This window comes from Protomyctophum bolini, assembly GCF_963924005.1.
Source record: "Protomyctophum bolini genome assembly, chromosome: 8".
Classification (NCBI taxonomy): domain Eukaryota; kingdom Metazoa; phylum Chordata; class Actinopteri; order Myctophiformes; family Myctophidae; genus Protomyctophum; species Protomyctophum bolini.
The window spans coordinates 16993998-17010816 of record NC_137869.1 but is presented as its reverse complement, the minus strand read 5'-3'; the positions used below and the strand labels follow the sequence as shown (position 1 = coordinate 17010816).

Below are 16819 nucleotides of genomic sequence, written 5' to 3'. Positions count from 1 at the left end.
CCAACTGATTCAGACCCAACATTGAAATGATGGCGTACAGTAATTGTATCCGTCCTCATTCTTACTGGAATGGACATAAAAGCTGAGTAGCAGAATATACATCACATACAAGTTGCCAGACAGACAGCTGGTGTAGGCCCTAGGCCTGGTTTCGTCACAAGATCCCTTCACAGTTCTTCTTTATGCTTCTTTGTGCTGCAACCGGTGCCTTTGATTTAGTAGCAACCTTAGCCCACATCTTCTCCACTGATGATCCCCAAACAGGGGGCTTTGAAGCAAAATATTGGACAGTAGCTGGAAGCCAGCTTGGCTCGTTTCATCCATAAAAATACAGGGAGACAGCGGTGAGGGCTGGCTGTCATCAGTGTGCTTGTCTGAATTGGGGATAAACTGCTGCTTCAGAAGGCGCTGTCTCTTTGGGGGCTCTCGGTGAGCTGGATCGCTTCAGGTGAATAGCTATGTTCAGATGAGAAATCCCTTAATCAAAGGGTAGGCTTTTAATGTAACCCGTCAGTATCTGTGTAAGCAGATTTTATTACTGACCAGGCATATATCTCAACTTGCATTAATATTCTCTGAGACAAGACGCGAGATGAGGGGAACTACAGTAACAATTCTTCCTCTGACACTCATTTTAGTAATCAGATGAATATGTATGTACTGTATGTCGTCTGGCTGGTGCTCAGACTCAAGCCTGATTTGACGATGCATTCTGAACTTGTAGATTTGCTATTTTCAGCGTGTGACACCGTTGTACGATGGAGCATAATTGGCACATCATTCCCTGCTACTGACAACAGCCACCTGGGCATGTACAAAGTCTGTGTTAATGGAAATCATTCAGCTGAGACACTTTCCAAATCCTACTGTGTGCTTAAATGCTCTGTTGGGCTTTGTCTCATTGTGTGGCACTTTGTATACATGTATGGAAATGGATCAGCTTTAGTTGTTTTTTTATTATCATGCTGTGGCTATGTAAGAGACTAGCTGTCTATATGACGTGTGTGTGTGTGTGTGTGTGTGTGTGTGTGTGTGTGTGTGTGTGTGTGTGTGTGTGTGTGTGTGTGTGTGTGTGTGTGTGTTTGTGTGTGTGTGTGTGTGTGCGTGTGTGAGTGTGAGTGTGTGCATGCGTGCAATGCAAGCGTGTTTGACTGTCTGCCTGTCCAGAACAAATCTCGCAAACCACTGGACCGATCGGCGCCATACTTGTACAGTATGCACACTTCCAGTAGGCCATAGAAGTACCTCTCTAGTCTTTTTCACATGCATTTTCTACATTTATAACTAGAAAAAGTGCCCCTCGGGGCACAGGTCTCCACCAGGGCAGGTCAGGTTGTGGCCTCCTGGTGGCGCTAAAATAGGCCAATGTGAAAAGGGTGACATTTCTTCTTACGCCTTGGATGATTTGAGGCATTTTGTTCCAAAAATGTGTTTTGCAAAAATTGCAAAACACAGCCAATGTGAAAAGGGTGGGATATATTCCTCAGCCTAGTAGGACAGTCCGTGAAAGATTTCACGTAAATTGCACGCTGCGTTCATGATTTGAGGCTTTTTGTTCAAAAGGGCCAATCCTGCAAACTTTGAAAGCCAATGTTAGCCAACTAGGATGGAATATGAAATATCGGACAGATCCGGCTTGAACACATGTCACGACTATGGTCGTGTGTGGTTATGATTAATTATGAGTGTTATGATTTATGAGTGTTATTTTGGATTATAAATATATATATGTTTATTGCTAATAGTATATATATATTTATATGGTGGTATATTGTTATAGTATATATATATGTATGTGGATTATCTTAGGCCTAGATGTCTTCTAATATATATATATATATCTATATCTGTGCAGCAGTTGTTATGAACCTGTATTAGACTAACTCTCCTCCCATGCAGAGGATACTAATGGGTTTTCAGACAGACTGATTGTCATCAGCTGTGTGGCTGGGGTAACCCTGTTGGCCATGACCATGGAGGTCTGATCAACCTCCCTGATTGGCTGACGGTCACGTGAGCGAGCTAGCGGCCGCGGCTCTCTCACTACATAGCCCATTCATGCCCAGCCCAGCGCTGGGGAAACACTTCCAAGGTCTTTCCCCCATCCGTCGTACTACTACTACATGTCGCCAACTGTTTTGTTCCTTTATTTTGTGAAGCTGAACTTTTGTTAGACAAGTTATTCCCTTCGGAAAGGAATAACCTTAGTTTTGTTTTTGGATTCCGTTTATTATGTTCATGCGAGTTAAAGAGCCATTTATTTTGTAAACTATTGTTGATTCTTATAATTTATTCATTATACTATTGAATAAATCCTTGTATTAAGGCCTTGGTTTCCGTTTCTCTCATATATTACATTACCTTTACCCCTAGACATATGGTTTTGTAACATATTTGGGAGCCCGTCCGTTTCAAAAAACAAATTAAGGATTCAGTTGTTCAGTTGGTTATGTTTTTTGTTTTGCTAGTATTGCTTTTGGTGGTAGACGGATTGGGGAGTATTAATGGTGAGTATGTTGCTCGTACCAGTTTGAGTAGCGGATTTTGTATATGGCCTGTATTTGGTATGGCCTCTGATGACCAGGGTGCTAGTACGGATGTCCTGTCGCTTGAGGAGCTACAACAGTGCTCATATTGGGAATTGTACAGTATTGCCAAACAATTTAACGTTCCTTTACCGCACGGTACCAAAAAGAAAGAGGCGATTTTCGCAGCTGTCTCACGGCAGTTGTTTTCACAGGGAGTCATTACGATGCTGTCAGATGAGAGTGAGGGGGGAGACGTATCACTCATTGTCGCAGAACCGAGTTCTAGTGGGGCCAATCAGTCTGACACTACGGGTGTGTTAGAGCAGGGCGAGGATCCCGCGGGGGACCCGTCTGCTCAGGCCCCACATGATTACCCACGGGGCACTGGGGGGAGTCCTCAGGACATAGGGGGGGTTCTGCGCCTCCGGGAGCTTGAGCTGGAAATAGCACTAACAACGCTGAAGAGCGAGGAGTGCAAACTACAGCATCAGAGACATGAGCTCGACATGGCACGCCTGCGAGGCCAGACCTACCCCGACGAGGCGTCCGCAGGGGCGCCCGCCTCCCAGCAGCGACACGGGTCACCCCCAGGTTCCAGAGGAGTGGCAGCGTTCGACATAAGCAAACAAATCGCATTGGTACCTGCGTTCAAGGAGGGTGAGTTGGATAACTACTTTTGTGCTTTTGAACGAATTGCTGGTGCTGTTAAGTGGCCCAGGGAATTCTGGAGTTTGCTACTCCAATGTAAGTTGACAGGTAGAGCACAGGATATCTGTAGCGCACTCACGGTGGATGAGAGCCTATGTTATGATGTCGTAAAGGCGGCTATCCTTAGCGGTTTCGAAATGGTGCCTGAACATTATAGGCAAAAATATAGGGCCGCTCAAAAATCCTCTACTCAAACGTTTGTGGAATTTGGCCGTGAAAAAGCCACATTGTTTAGGAAATGGTGCAACGCGAGCAACGTACACACTTTTGAGCAGCTTACTGAGCTGATAGTGATGGAAGATTTCAAATCATGTATCCCAGATCGTATTGTTGTCTATCTTGAGGAACAAAAGATTAACTCAATTGCTAAAGCCTCTGTGAGGGCCGATGAATATGATCTGACGCACCGTTCGGGTGTTTCTCCGGTGCGTAGCGGGGAGGGTCTGTTCAACATGCAGAAAAAACAGCACAAATTGTCACAACCGAAAAGTCCACCGAGGGGCGCAAGTGCAGCGCCTGACAATCGTGCTTGTTTTTACTGTCATGAAGTGGGCCATTTGGTTTCTCGCTGCCCTAAAGTACAACATAAGCAGCAGAAAGAGAATGGAAATGGAAATGTGTATTCAAAAAAACCAAAGGGTGTGGGGTTTGTGCATACTATTCCTCGGTCTGCTTCCGAGACAGCTATGGCTGTCCGGGCGGAGGTAGAGGAGTGTTTTGATCCCTTTATTTTGCATGGCTCAGTCTCGCTGTCTGATAAGGAAAATGAGCGCGTTCCTATCACCATTTTGCGTGATACAGGCGCCTCACAGTCCCTTATTTTACAGAGTGTACTGCCATTTGCGGAGAATACCTTTTGTGGTTCCGATGCATTGGTTTTGGGCGTGGAAATGATATCCTCTCGCGCTCCATTGCATATGATCCACCTACGCTCTCCACTTGTTTCTGGTCTTGTGCAGATCGGGTTACGTGAAAGTTTACCCATTGAAGGTGTGGGGATGATTCTTGGCAACGACATAGCTGGGGACAAAGTGTTTGCGTCGCTAGAAGTGGTTGAAAAACCTGTGGCTAACGTAGCTATGCCTGCGCTGGGAGCCCCACCCACTGTGTTTCCGGGTTGTGCTGTGACTCGCGCACAATTGAAAAAGTTTGATGACGAGGCTACGTTGTGTGACACTTTCTTGTGTGCCGAGCGACCAGTGGGTGATGCCCCACAGACACCGCGTAAGCGGGCTAGGAAAAGCTTGCTGGCTACTAAAAGTGATTTTGGGTTTGATATCGATAGGGAAACATTTGCGCATGCGCAGAAGCACGATCGCTCTCTCTCTGTGTGCTGGGAGGCAGTTACCAAAGTGGGTGAGGCTGCTGGGCCGAGTGCATATAGTGTAGAGGATGGCCTCCTTGTGCGTAAATGGTTTCCAGCGGCTATCGGTGACTTGAAATGGAATGTGGTGCGTCAGGTTGTGGTACCTCAGGGTTTCCGTTCCCAGATTCTCAGTCTGGCTCACGACAACATTTCTGGCCACCTGGGCATTCGTAAAACTTATGACCGCATCCTACGCTATTTTTTCTGGCCGGGTTTGAATGCGTCTGTTACTGACTTCTGCCGCACTTGTCATGTGTGTCAGATGACGGGGAAGCCAAACCAGACTATTCCGCCCGCGCCGTTGAAACCGATCCCTGCTGTGGGTGAACCATTTGAGCACATCATGATTGACTGTGTCGGTCCATTACCGACCACAAAATCTGGTCACAAATACCTTCTTACTGTAATGTGTAGTGCAACGCGCTACCCAGAAGCGTTCCCATTACGCACACTAAAAGTGAGACCAGTTATTAAAGCGCTTTCTAGCTTTTTCTCTACTTTTGGGTTTTGCCGGTATCTTCAAAGTGACCAGGGCTCAAATTTCATGTCAAAATTATTTGCTCAAGTTGCTTCCACCCTTGGCATAGAACACAGACACTCTAGCGCTTATCATCCTGAGTCCCAGGGCGCGCTTGAGCGGTTTCACCAGACGTTGAAAGCGATGATGAAGAAATACTGTCACGAAACTGGTAAAGCCTGGGACGAGGGCTTGCCTTATCTTATGCTGGCAGTAAGAGAGAGCGTACAGGAGTCGCTGGGGTTTAGCCCAGCGGAGCTGGTGTTTGGCCATACGGTGCGCGGGCCGTTGCGTGCGTTTCGAGAGGGCTTATTAGCCAACGCAAACTCGCCGGTGACTAATGTATTGGATTTTGTTGCGGGGTTTCGCGAGCGATTGCACAAGGCCAGACAGATGGCTAGCAGCTTTCTGAGTAAAGCTCAAGGTAAAATGAAGGCATGGTTTGACAGGAAGGCTGTGCATAGAGTGTTTGCTGTGGGTCAGAGGGTGTTGGTGCTGCTCCCACTGCAAAGCTCAGCCTTCCAGGCCAAATTCAGTGGTCCTTATGTGATTGACAAAAAAATAAGTGAAACGGATTATGTGATTTTGACGCCCGATCGTCGCAAAAAGACAAGGGTTTGTCATGTGAATATGCTCAAGCCGTATCTGGCTCGCACCGAGTCAGATACTCCTGTTATTCCCGCAGTTGTCGCCTCACTTTCTGCAGCAGCGCCGTCACTTTATTCCCCTGAGAGTGATGGGCTGCGTGTAAAAGGTTCGTCTGGGTCACGTCTACAGAACTCTGAAATATTGAATGATTTACCGGGGTATTTAAAACATTTGGGTCCCCAGGCGCAAGCAGACATTATTGATTTGATGGAAAATAATGTGAATCTGTTTTCAGATAACCCATCATGCACATCAGCCCTTTCTCATGACGTAATTGTACAGAAGGATTGCCCTCCTATTAAGCAACATGCCTATCGGGTTAATCCAACCAAGCGTGCTTTACTACGAAAAGAGGTTGACTACTTGTTAGAGAACGGGCTGGCTGTTCATAGCAGCAGTGCGTGGTCTAGCCCCTGCTTGCTGGTGCCTAAGGCTGACGGGAGCCAGCGGTTTTGTACAGATTTTCGTAAGGTTAACAATATAACGCAGGCTGACAGTTATCCGCTCCCGAGGATGTTGGATTGCGTGGATCGGGTGGGGTCTGCTAAATTTGTAACTAAATTGGATTTGCTAAAGGGTTATTGGCAAGTGGCTTTGACACCCCGTGCATCAGAGATCAGTGCATTCGTGACACCAGACGGTTTATACCAATATACAGTGATGCCATTTGGCTTAAGAAATGCACCAGCGACATTTCAAAGATTAATGAATAATGTACTAAGAGGCGTGGACAATACAGAGACTTATTTGGACGATGTTGTGGCATATAATGATACTTGGCTTGAGCATATACACACTTTGAGACAGATTTTTCAGCGGTTAGGAGAGGCTAACCTGACATTAAATTTGTCAAAATGTGAATTTGGTTGTGCGACCGTAACGTATCTTGGGAAGCAGGTTGGTCAGGGCCAGGTACGTGCTATTAATGCAAAAATCCAGGCTATTCTAGAATATCCTGTGCCGAGGACTAGGCGTGAGCTCCGCCGGTTTTTGGGCATGGCAGGTTACTACCGGGGGTTTTGCAAAAATTTTGCTGCCGTCACTGCGCCGCTGACTACGCTGACTAGCGTCAAAAGAGTATTTATCTGGTCGCCTGCCTGTCAGTTAGCGTTCGAATCCTGCAAGGCTCTCCTCTGCAGCACTCCAGTCCTGGCTGCGCCCGACTTCACCAAACCGTTCAAGCTGGAGGTGGATGCCAGCGCCTGTGGCGCCGGTGCTGTCCTGCTCCAGGAGGATCTTCAGGATATCGATCATCCCATCGGTTACTATTCAAAGAAATTTAATTCAGCGCAGGGTAACTATAGTACCGTTGAGAAGGAAGCTCTCGCCCTGTTACTTGCATTACAATTTTTCGAGGTATATGTTGGCTCAAGCCCGTTGCCTATTGTTGTCTATACTGACCATAATCCCCTTGTGTTCCTAAGGCAAATGCAAAATTCAAATCAGAGACTGATGAGATGGTCCTTGATGCTACAGGACTTTGAAGTGGAAATTCGCCACAAGAAGGGGACGGACAATGTCCTTGCGGATGCCCTTTCCCGGGTTTAAGGTGCTCTCTTCTTTGAGAAGAAGTTATTTGGGGATATAACTTCTTTTCGGGAAGGGGGGTGTCACGACTATGGTCGTGTGTGGTTATGATTAATTATGAGTGTTATGATTTATGAGTGTTATTTTGGATTATAAATATATATATGTTTATTGCTAATAGTATATATATATTTATATGGTGGTATATTGTTATAGTATATATATATGTATGTGGATTATCTTAGGCCTAGATGTCTTCTAATATATATATATATATCTATATCTGTGCAGCAGTTGTTATGAACCTGTATTAGACTAACTCTCCTCCCATGCAGAGGATACTAATGGGTTTTCAGACAGACTGATTGTCATCAGCTGTGTGGCTGGGGTAACCCTGTTGGCCATGACCATGGAGGTCTGATCAACCTCCCTGATTGGCTGACGGTCACGTGAGCGAGCTAGCGGCCGCGGCTCTCTCACTACATAGCCCATTCATGCCCAGCCCAGCGCTGGGGAAACACTTCCAAGGTCTTTCCCCCATCCGTCGTACTACTACTACATGTCGCCAACTGTTTTGTTCCTTTATTTTGTGAAGCTGAACTTTTGTTAGACAAGTTATTCCCTTCGGAAAGGAATAACCTTAGTTTTGTTTTTGGATTCCGTTTATTATGTTCATGCGAGTTAAAGAGCCATTTATTTTGTAAACTATTGTTGATTCTTATAATTTATTCATTATACTATTGAATAAATCCTTGTATTAAGGCCTTGGTTTCCGTTTCTCTCATATATTACATTACCTTTACCCCTAGACATATGGTTTTGTAACAACACATGACTATAGAGACAGAATCTGGAGGAGTAATATAAATAAAAATGTTTTTCAAAAATAGGCCTCCTGGTGGCGCTATAACAGGCCGTTGAGGAATATTTGGGGCAGAGGTTCGTGGTTGGCATCCAGGGTGTGTACAAAGTTTGGCATGGATCGGGCCAACGGTGCCGGAGATTAGCTGGTAACGGAAGGACGGATACACGCACACACACACACACACACACACACACACACGGACGGAGTGCAAAACATACTCTCCCCCCATGCCTTCGGCCTGGTGGAGACAATTACGTCACCATTGACAGCCAGTTATAACCCGACTTTAGTATTTAATTTCAATGTTTTACAGAGAGGCTGAGATTTGAAAGTTCGTAGCGGTCGACAGTACTTGCACGTTCTACTTGTGTGCAACGCACAAGTAGGCACTCGACAGAGTGCAGTTCTAGTTACTACTAGATATGCACACTCAAAATATTTGCAGACTTTTAGTTACTAGAGCGGTGCCCATGGGGCCTCTACAGCGGTGCCAACGGGCACTGACCTACTTGGAACGATGCAAGTTGGAAATGAATGCCCCACCCAGATATTATGAGTTTGGAGCCTCATACAGCGGTGCCCATTGGGCACAGGCCTACTTGGAACGATGCAAGTTGGAAATGCATGGCCCACCCAGATATTATGTCTGTGTCCCTTTTATGCCCATATATGGAGTTCTTTGTCTGGCATGCCCAAATATGGAGTCTATGCAGACGTCAGAATGATGTCAGAACAGGCCAGCTCCATATATGGACCCTGGTCAGGGGTCCTGTCCAGAGCCTGGGGAGAGGCCTTTTTGGGGCGGTTCTGGACCGACTCAACACAGGGCAAGTTGATGTTTAAGCAGTTTGAGCTAAACGATGTGTGCTAATAACAACACAACCTGGATTCGAACTTTGCGCATGTCAATCTGCATGCTAGTGCTCTGAAGATTACATCCAAAGCACCTTCCCACATAAAATGCAGTGTGTGTCCACTGTCTGCCTGAAAATATTTCTCAAGTTACTGCGATGTGGCAAGTTCACCAATTATACCCACTAGTGCTCCTTTTCAACGTTGCACTCCTCGAAATCTGTATTGCTATTACGATCATTATGGCAAGCCCCGAGGCACTTAGGGGGGGACAAAAATACAGATACACTGCTGGCGCCAAAATAAGCAGGAAGACAACAATACAACATAGAGATGTACTGTAAACATGTGGCATGTCAATCGCAGCACAGGTGGGTTGTCTCCGTGATCTGTGGCTCCTATAATTAACTGTCATGGGTGTCAACGTTAGACAATACTTTGGACAGAGGTGAGTACTAAGCTAACTGGCAGAAGTCACTCTCCACACACCGAAACATCCCATGGATGTCAATGTCAGCCCACACTGGTTGTTGATTTACTAAAACGAAGCATTCACATTGCCATCATACTTTTTCTTTTACTCGTTATTTTGCATTACTACATGCCTCCCCTATTCTGGGATTGTCATGATAGGCAAACATTCAGTGTAAATAGGAAAACCATTGAGATTTGGTATAGAGGGGAAACAGGAGGGGAGACCCCAGGGAGACCCCTGGGGGACCCCCGGTCAAGGAAGTACAGTATACTGTAAGTGGTTAAGAACACAATTTACTACAGTTACAGTAACTTACAGGCTGGCTTGGCTTTCAACACACTTTTGCATATTTACAATGTATGTAAAATATTGTCGCTGTCGGGTGGAAAAAGGTCGGATGGAAACCTACAGTATGTCCAAAACGTACTTACATTTGAATACTTGATTGTCTATTTTTGTTTGACACTGTAGTATGACGAAGTTAGTTAATTTACGAAAAAACTAAAAGTTCAAATATGGAGATAGGTTTCTGCCCAATAGCAACGATATGTGTAATATAACACATACAGGTAGTATGCCCTTGAAAAACAATCGTTCAGTGGTTCAGCTGCACCATTTACACATTTAATGAACTACTGACCATCTGTGGGTGTCACAGAGACAATAGTAGTCGCTAATCTGAGCCATGTTACTGAAACAATATGTTGACCAGTTCGAAACACTATACAATACTCTATACAGTAAATTAATGGTGGAAAATGCCAGATTGAGATAATTTAATTGTCCGTTACATTGTTAACGACCTCATTAACAAAAGAATGATGGGAAATCAGCATGGTCTGGGAGAGGAATTGCCTGTGTGACAGCCATCTGGCTAGTGTGGGGGACAGGGCTGGATGGATGTAGGCGGGGGAGCGGGTAAGCTCACACCACCTAGTGGGGGACAGGGCTGGATGGATGTAGGCGGGGGAGTGGGTAAGCTCACACCACCTAGTGGGGGACAGGGCTGGATGGATGATGGCGGGGGGGCGGGTAAGCTCACACCACCGTGGCCAGCACAACTTTCAGCCAGTGGCTCCATAAGCGCATCTAGCTGGAGGTGCATGTTATTGTGTATCAGTGAACGAGTTCACAGAATCCCTGACCTTAAATTTGATTAGTTTGGGTTTTCAATTACATCGTGGTCAATGTCGTTATCACACATTCCGGATCTCATCTGATTTACTGACATTCAAACCCTCAGCAAAAAGACAGATGTAGTTCAGACCTCGACTAGTAATGTGAGGATGGAGTTTGCGATTGGGTCAATCTGTGTGTGTGTGTGTGTGTGTGTGTGTGTGTGTGTGTGTGTGTGTGTGTACGTGTGTGTGTGTACGTGCGTACGTGTTTGTATTACTCTACTTACTATATAGTACTATACAGATGTCCCCAACAAGTAGAATTTGACATTTAAAAGTTGGCTTTAAGGGTTAGGGTTAGAGTTATGCCCGATGAATACTTATTTGTGCACCGAAAATAGCAACTCTAAAAACTCATGCATCGTAGTGTGACTAAGTTCAGTGCATGAAACTGACAAAAAAAAAATTACACCCGTGTGAAGGGAGTGGTGCAACTCCGTGTGGGGGTTCCCGGGGGGGAGGGGGTGGAGTTCCAGACCCACAGGAACGCACCCAGGGTGTCGGCCCGGTTCTGGCGAGCCGCCCCGAGTCCGAAACGGTACAGAAATGTACCCCTCTACTGTACCCTGTACGGTCACTGTACTGGCACACCCGAAATCATCATATATACAGTTAATATGTGCGTGTGTGTTTGTGTGTGTGTTGGGTTGCTCACAGGTGGTGAAAAACAACCATGCTGTTTTCGTACTCATACCCAGCCAGCCAGCCAGGCAGGCACCCACCCACACAACTCCGTAAGGGAGTGGTTGCACCACTCAAAAAAGGGTGTTGCAAATAAATGGGCCTCCTGGTGGCGCTCGAAAAGGCACACAATGTTTTATGCAGTTACATGTGAAGATGCGACTTGGCCACTGATTTGAAAATTGTCAAGTGGCATGATCATGTGTATCGATTTGCGTGAGATTTGGATGAAATCTGTGTGACTAATATAAACAAATGTGTTTTACAGAAACCGGCCTCATGGTGGCGCTATAACTGAGAGATGTGGAAAATGTTTTGCCATCTCCTCAAGGGAGTGTGCATACAAAGTCGTACACAGATCGATGCAGTTATAGGAAAAAACTGGAATTGGTGCGCAGTTGCGCACACACACACACACACACACACACACACACACACACAAGTGCAAAACATACTCTCTCCTGGCCTGGTGGAGACAATAACTCAGGCTTTAGTGTTTAGATGTAATCACAAGTAAAAGTATACTGATATACACAAATTATTGTGTGCGTCTGTGTGTGTGTGTGTGTGTGTGTGTGTGTGTGTGTGTGTGTGGGGGGGGTCATTAGAAATACTGTAGCCAGATTTAGAAACAACAGAGATGGGGCTACTACAATGTTTACACATGAACAGATACAAAGTAAGCAACGTATATTCCATTTCCCTGATGAAATTACAAGTAACGTACCTGTGAACATCATTTTGCACGGTTCTTTTGAGACGTTAGAAGTGTCATATCCATAATTGTCCATAATTTCACTTTCCTTTCCCCTGTGTCAAAGACGGCTTCTTCCATCCACTCCTGATCTGTTCCAGATGTCAGCAGTTTCCTGCCGTTCCTATTTACATTCCTCTGTTTTCTTGTGTTATGGAGTCCCATGGACATTTAAAGTGCAGTGAAAGAGAGAGAGCAGAAGTTTTGTTTTGAATATCTTGTACTTCCTTCAGTTTCAGCCAGTGGGTTAGTCATTGTCAGCTGATCGTTGTTGGTTTCGTTTTCCAGGAAGCTGTGAATGCAGAAGGCCAATCACAGCCGAGCTGTAGGCAGGAGCATGTCAGGACAGGAAGACAAATGAGCCAAAAAAGAAAGTAAAAGAAAGGCCTTCAGTGTGCACACTTTCTGTCGGGTCTGGTTCAACATGCAGACTGCATTAATATTATTAATTATTAATATTAATATCAGTAATTATTAATACTGTAGGCCATACATGGGCAACAGGCGGCCTGGGGGACACATGCAGCCCCCACCTTCACTTAATGTGGCCCTCAGGTTATTGGTTAATATCAGAATTCTGATATATTATTGATTTCCAAACATGACCCACTAATTACTTCAGTCTAAATTTGTAGCTTAATGAGTAGTATTAAAATGTTTGTCTTTTTTTTACGTTATAAATTTTATCCTACGATTTTGTAACCCATGTTTCATCCCTGTGTGTCAATTATCTAATGTGATCCTGGGCTCTACACACCCTCCGCCAACCTAGTCCCCATACTGTATATGGGGGACATGGGGAGAGCAACGGACTTGAACTCATGCTTCCTTCATGCCTGAGTGTCCAAGTTGCTCCTTTACACCTGCCAGGGGGGAGTTTCCCTGGTTGGCGCGTGGAAGGAACACGTTATTCCAACCAGTTCCTTTCCCCTCCATCAGGCGCCCCGGCTGGCCAGGGGGAGGCAGTTTAGAGACCAGGATTACTGCATGATTTTTGTGAGGGTACCTACCCTAGGGGACACGGGGAGAACATGCAAACTACACACAGAAACGCCCTTTCAACAACCCCGCCTTGGCTATGGGCACTGATGACGCGGAGGAGGAAACACGCCGCCAGCACCCACAGCGTCCCGAGCGGGAATCGAACCCAGGACCTTCTAGCTGTGAGGCGACAGCACTACCAACTGTGCCCCTTATGTTAGTTTTAATGTCCAATGTATTTGTATTTTATGTACAATCTATTTTTGTTACTACTGGAGTGAGTGTGGAAATATAGTGGCCCTCTCCATTGTCAAAGTTGCCCACCCCTGCTCTAGGCTATGATACACTCGTTATGAGCAGGCAAATGGTGATGACATCATGTTTTGCTTTGAATGAAGGCAGACAACCCAGGAAAAATATTGCAGTAGAGAAAAAAACATATTTTACAATAGAGAGGCATGTAATGGAGGAGTGATAAACATCACTTCTGGGAACACGAGTTCAACCATATCACTCGTGTATGGGAAATGAATCAGATAGATTTGAGAAGTTCCCAACACACACTTGACCTTATAAACAGCAGTTATTGTTCCACTTGCTGACCTAAGTATAATATGACTGGAAAGTGCGTTATGGAAATTTTAAGTTGTTGTCCTGTCACTTGTCCACAGTCCTCAGTGGTATTTGTCACTGTATATTGCATATCAGTGAAATGAGGTGTCTGCATTTAACCCATCCTAACTAAGTAACAGGAGTAGTGGGAGCTACGCGGGGCAGCGCCTCAGGGACAACTTGTCCTTGGGGTTAAGTGTCTTGCTCAGGGATACTTCAACACTTTGAATCTGGCCTGGAATCAAACCTGAGTCAATCCAGCTCCCCAAATGGGCTCTCTACCCTCTCAGTATGCAACGTTGGGGGAATTGGGCTCTTTGACTAACAATACACTAAATGAAAATAAACAAACAATACAATACTATACAAACAATACAAAACTAGCGTAATTTGTATTGTTGACCTATTTCTAAAATATTAGTGTAACTTTCGTTCAACTTTGACCCCTCTATCACATGGAACTATTTTCCGGGCGTAATGATATGGACAATTGTGTGATAGATGGGTCAAAAGTGAACGAAAGTTGCACTATATGGTAGAAATAGGTCAACAATACAAATTACGCTAATTTTGTGAATTTATTTACTTTTAATGCATGGCCCCCTGTGCCCCCCACAAAATTACCGGAACTAACGGTACTTAATATTTCACCAAAACCAGAGCAGGACTCCCACCATGGGACTTCAATTAATACAGTTGCAACCACTATATTAATGGCAAATACTTGATGCAGCTTAAGTTCAAAGATTCTGAACCATCCCTTTAAAACTACTTTTTCCTAAACAGGTTCATAGGTTGTGTATCTATTATGTCCCTGCTTTTCTGTCAACCCATATACAGTATACTATTATATTATTATAATTCATCCATCCATCTTCAACCGCTTATCCGTAGTCGGGTCGCTGGGGCCAACAGCTCTACCAGAGAGCTCCAGACTTCCCTCTCATGAGCAACATTAGTGCCTTCCTCCTGGGGGGATCCCGAGACGTTCCAAGGCCAGTGAGTCGATGTAATCCCTCCATCTGCGCCTTGGTCTGCCCCGGGGTCTCCTCCCAGTGGGACGTGCATCGAGGACCTCCCTAGGAAAACGCCCGAAAACACATTTCGGCCACTTGTATTCGCGACCTTATTCTTTCGGTCATGACCCACACTTCATGACCATAGGTGATATAGGAACGAAGATTGCTCGGTAGACAGAGAGCTTTGCCTTCTGGCTCAACTCTCTTTTCATCACAACAGTGCGCTACAGCGACTGCAATACCGCCCCTGCCGCTCCAATTCTCCGGGTGATATCCTTCTCCGTCCTCCCCTCACTCGTGAACATACTCGTCACATATTATTATTATGATGATGATTATTATTATTACTTTCTTAAGTCGGACTACAGTGTGTCCCCAGACAAACAAAGTACTGTACTGAAGGTGCATGCACAGGGTGGGTGTTCACTTTGTCTAATTAAATAGTGTGTCCCCTACTATATTCACGAAGAGCACTTATTAAAACAAGCATCCACATCCATTCCACTAGATAAATGACTCGACACCAAGTGCCATGAAGCCCATTAAATGGCTTCTTTGAGATGGATCAGGTCCAAACTCACAATCAAAGGATTTGACTGGGATTATCTCAGATTAGAAACACTCAGAGACAAATGAGGAGATGACAGGAGATCATACATTGAAAGGATGAATTAGCAGTCAAATACCAGACCAAATTTGCAATGGTTGTTAGAGAATAAAGAAACAGAAAAAGATTGAGTGCTAAAAAGCAAGGAACAGCTCTAGAGTTTTTAGTAACCCCAATGATACATTGCCAATGTAAACCATGGTAAAAGCTTTTCCCTCTCCTGCCATGTAAATAAAGTCCACATCAGCAAGGGAATCAAGAACTAAAAGGAAAGGAATGAATAGAAATTGTCTTATGGGAGATATGGATATTGGTTTATGACCTGACAGTGTTACGTGAAAAAACCTTTCATTAGTCTGTGTCCCCCTACACAATACTATACTCCCCGGCCCCCAAGTTCAACCGCAAATACCGCATAAAACACATTGCTATAGGGATTTGGACTTTGACAGTACTTTTAGGATAATTAGACTTTGTTCTCAGCACATTCCAATGAAGAATCATATACAGCAAATGCCATGGTGCATGCTGTACTGTAAGGCCTGATTTATACTTTGTTCTGTTGGACGCCTGGCTGTGATATGCAACGAAAACGGACAATCTACAAGCTCACAATGCATCACAGTGGGACCCGTTGTGAGCTTGTAAATCAGCTATATTCAGTGCACGGCATGATGCACAACAAAGTAGGGGGGGGGGGGGGGGGCAACGGACTGACAGAGGAGAGTTCGATTCCAGCTCAGTACGAGAAATGTTACCTTATGGTTGAATATTCAAAATCTTCAAAGTAACTACCGGTAGTAACTAAAGTTCTCAAATAATTGTAGTGGAGTAAAAGAGTACAATATTTGTTTCTGAGAGTAGAAGTAAAAGTACTAAAATGTGGAAATACTCTAGTAAAGTGTAAAAAAAAAAGCAACCTCAAAATTGTACTTAAGTATTTGAGTACATAGTTATAGGTACTTAGTTACTTTACAGTTTACACCACTGTAGGTACTCTGTGGAATCCGCAATGACTCTAATAGAGTATAGTATACTCTATTACAGGCTGCAGTTAGACATTTCAGCTCTCATTTGAATATTTAAAAGTAAAGCAGTCCTAGTGCTGATAAAACACTTTTCAGCGGGATAAATAATGTAGGCAGTGGTTAATGTTAGCATGTGCTTCTTTGCATATTTTAAAAACGAATGAGGACCTTCGTTCTAGCGCATTAAAGTAATGCTTTCACTCCCTTCCAGACAGCAGTAAGGTGTTCAAGAGGGTTTGCATGCTTAAAAAGGTGACCTGTGAACTCGACATAATCTTCTGAGTCTCATATACCAAAAAAATGTTAATATAGGAAGATAGTCGATCCCAGTTGGAGCCACTAGAGGCGAAATGGTACAAAAATCCTACAAATGGTCTCCTACATAAGTACTGTAGGCGTAAAGTAAGTGTGGTTTTGCTTCTCCCCCGACATTTTATTTATTATTACAGCCTACTGCTGCACAAAGCTTTGAC

General features: G+C 44.7%; 1 protein-coding gene across 1 annotated transcript in view; it reads right to left on the bottom strand.

Annotated features, from left to right (window-relative positions):
- The window catches only part of LOC308319406 (uncharacterized protein), an 80276-nt gene extending 67962 nt beyond the window's left edge, over positions 1-12314 (bottom strand). The window contains exon 1 of the mRNA XM_080769468.1: positions 12073-12314. Within this exon, the coding sequence (XP_080625594.1) occupies positions 12073-12136 (64 nt within the window). The 5' untranslated portion in view covers positions 12137-12314. The remainder of the gene's footprint in view (positions 1-12072) is intronic.
- Positions 12315-16819: the final 4505 nt, after the last annotated feature.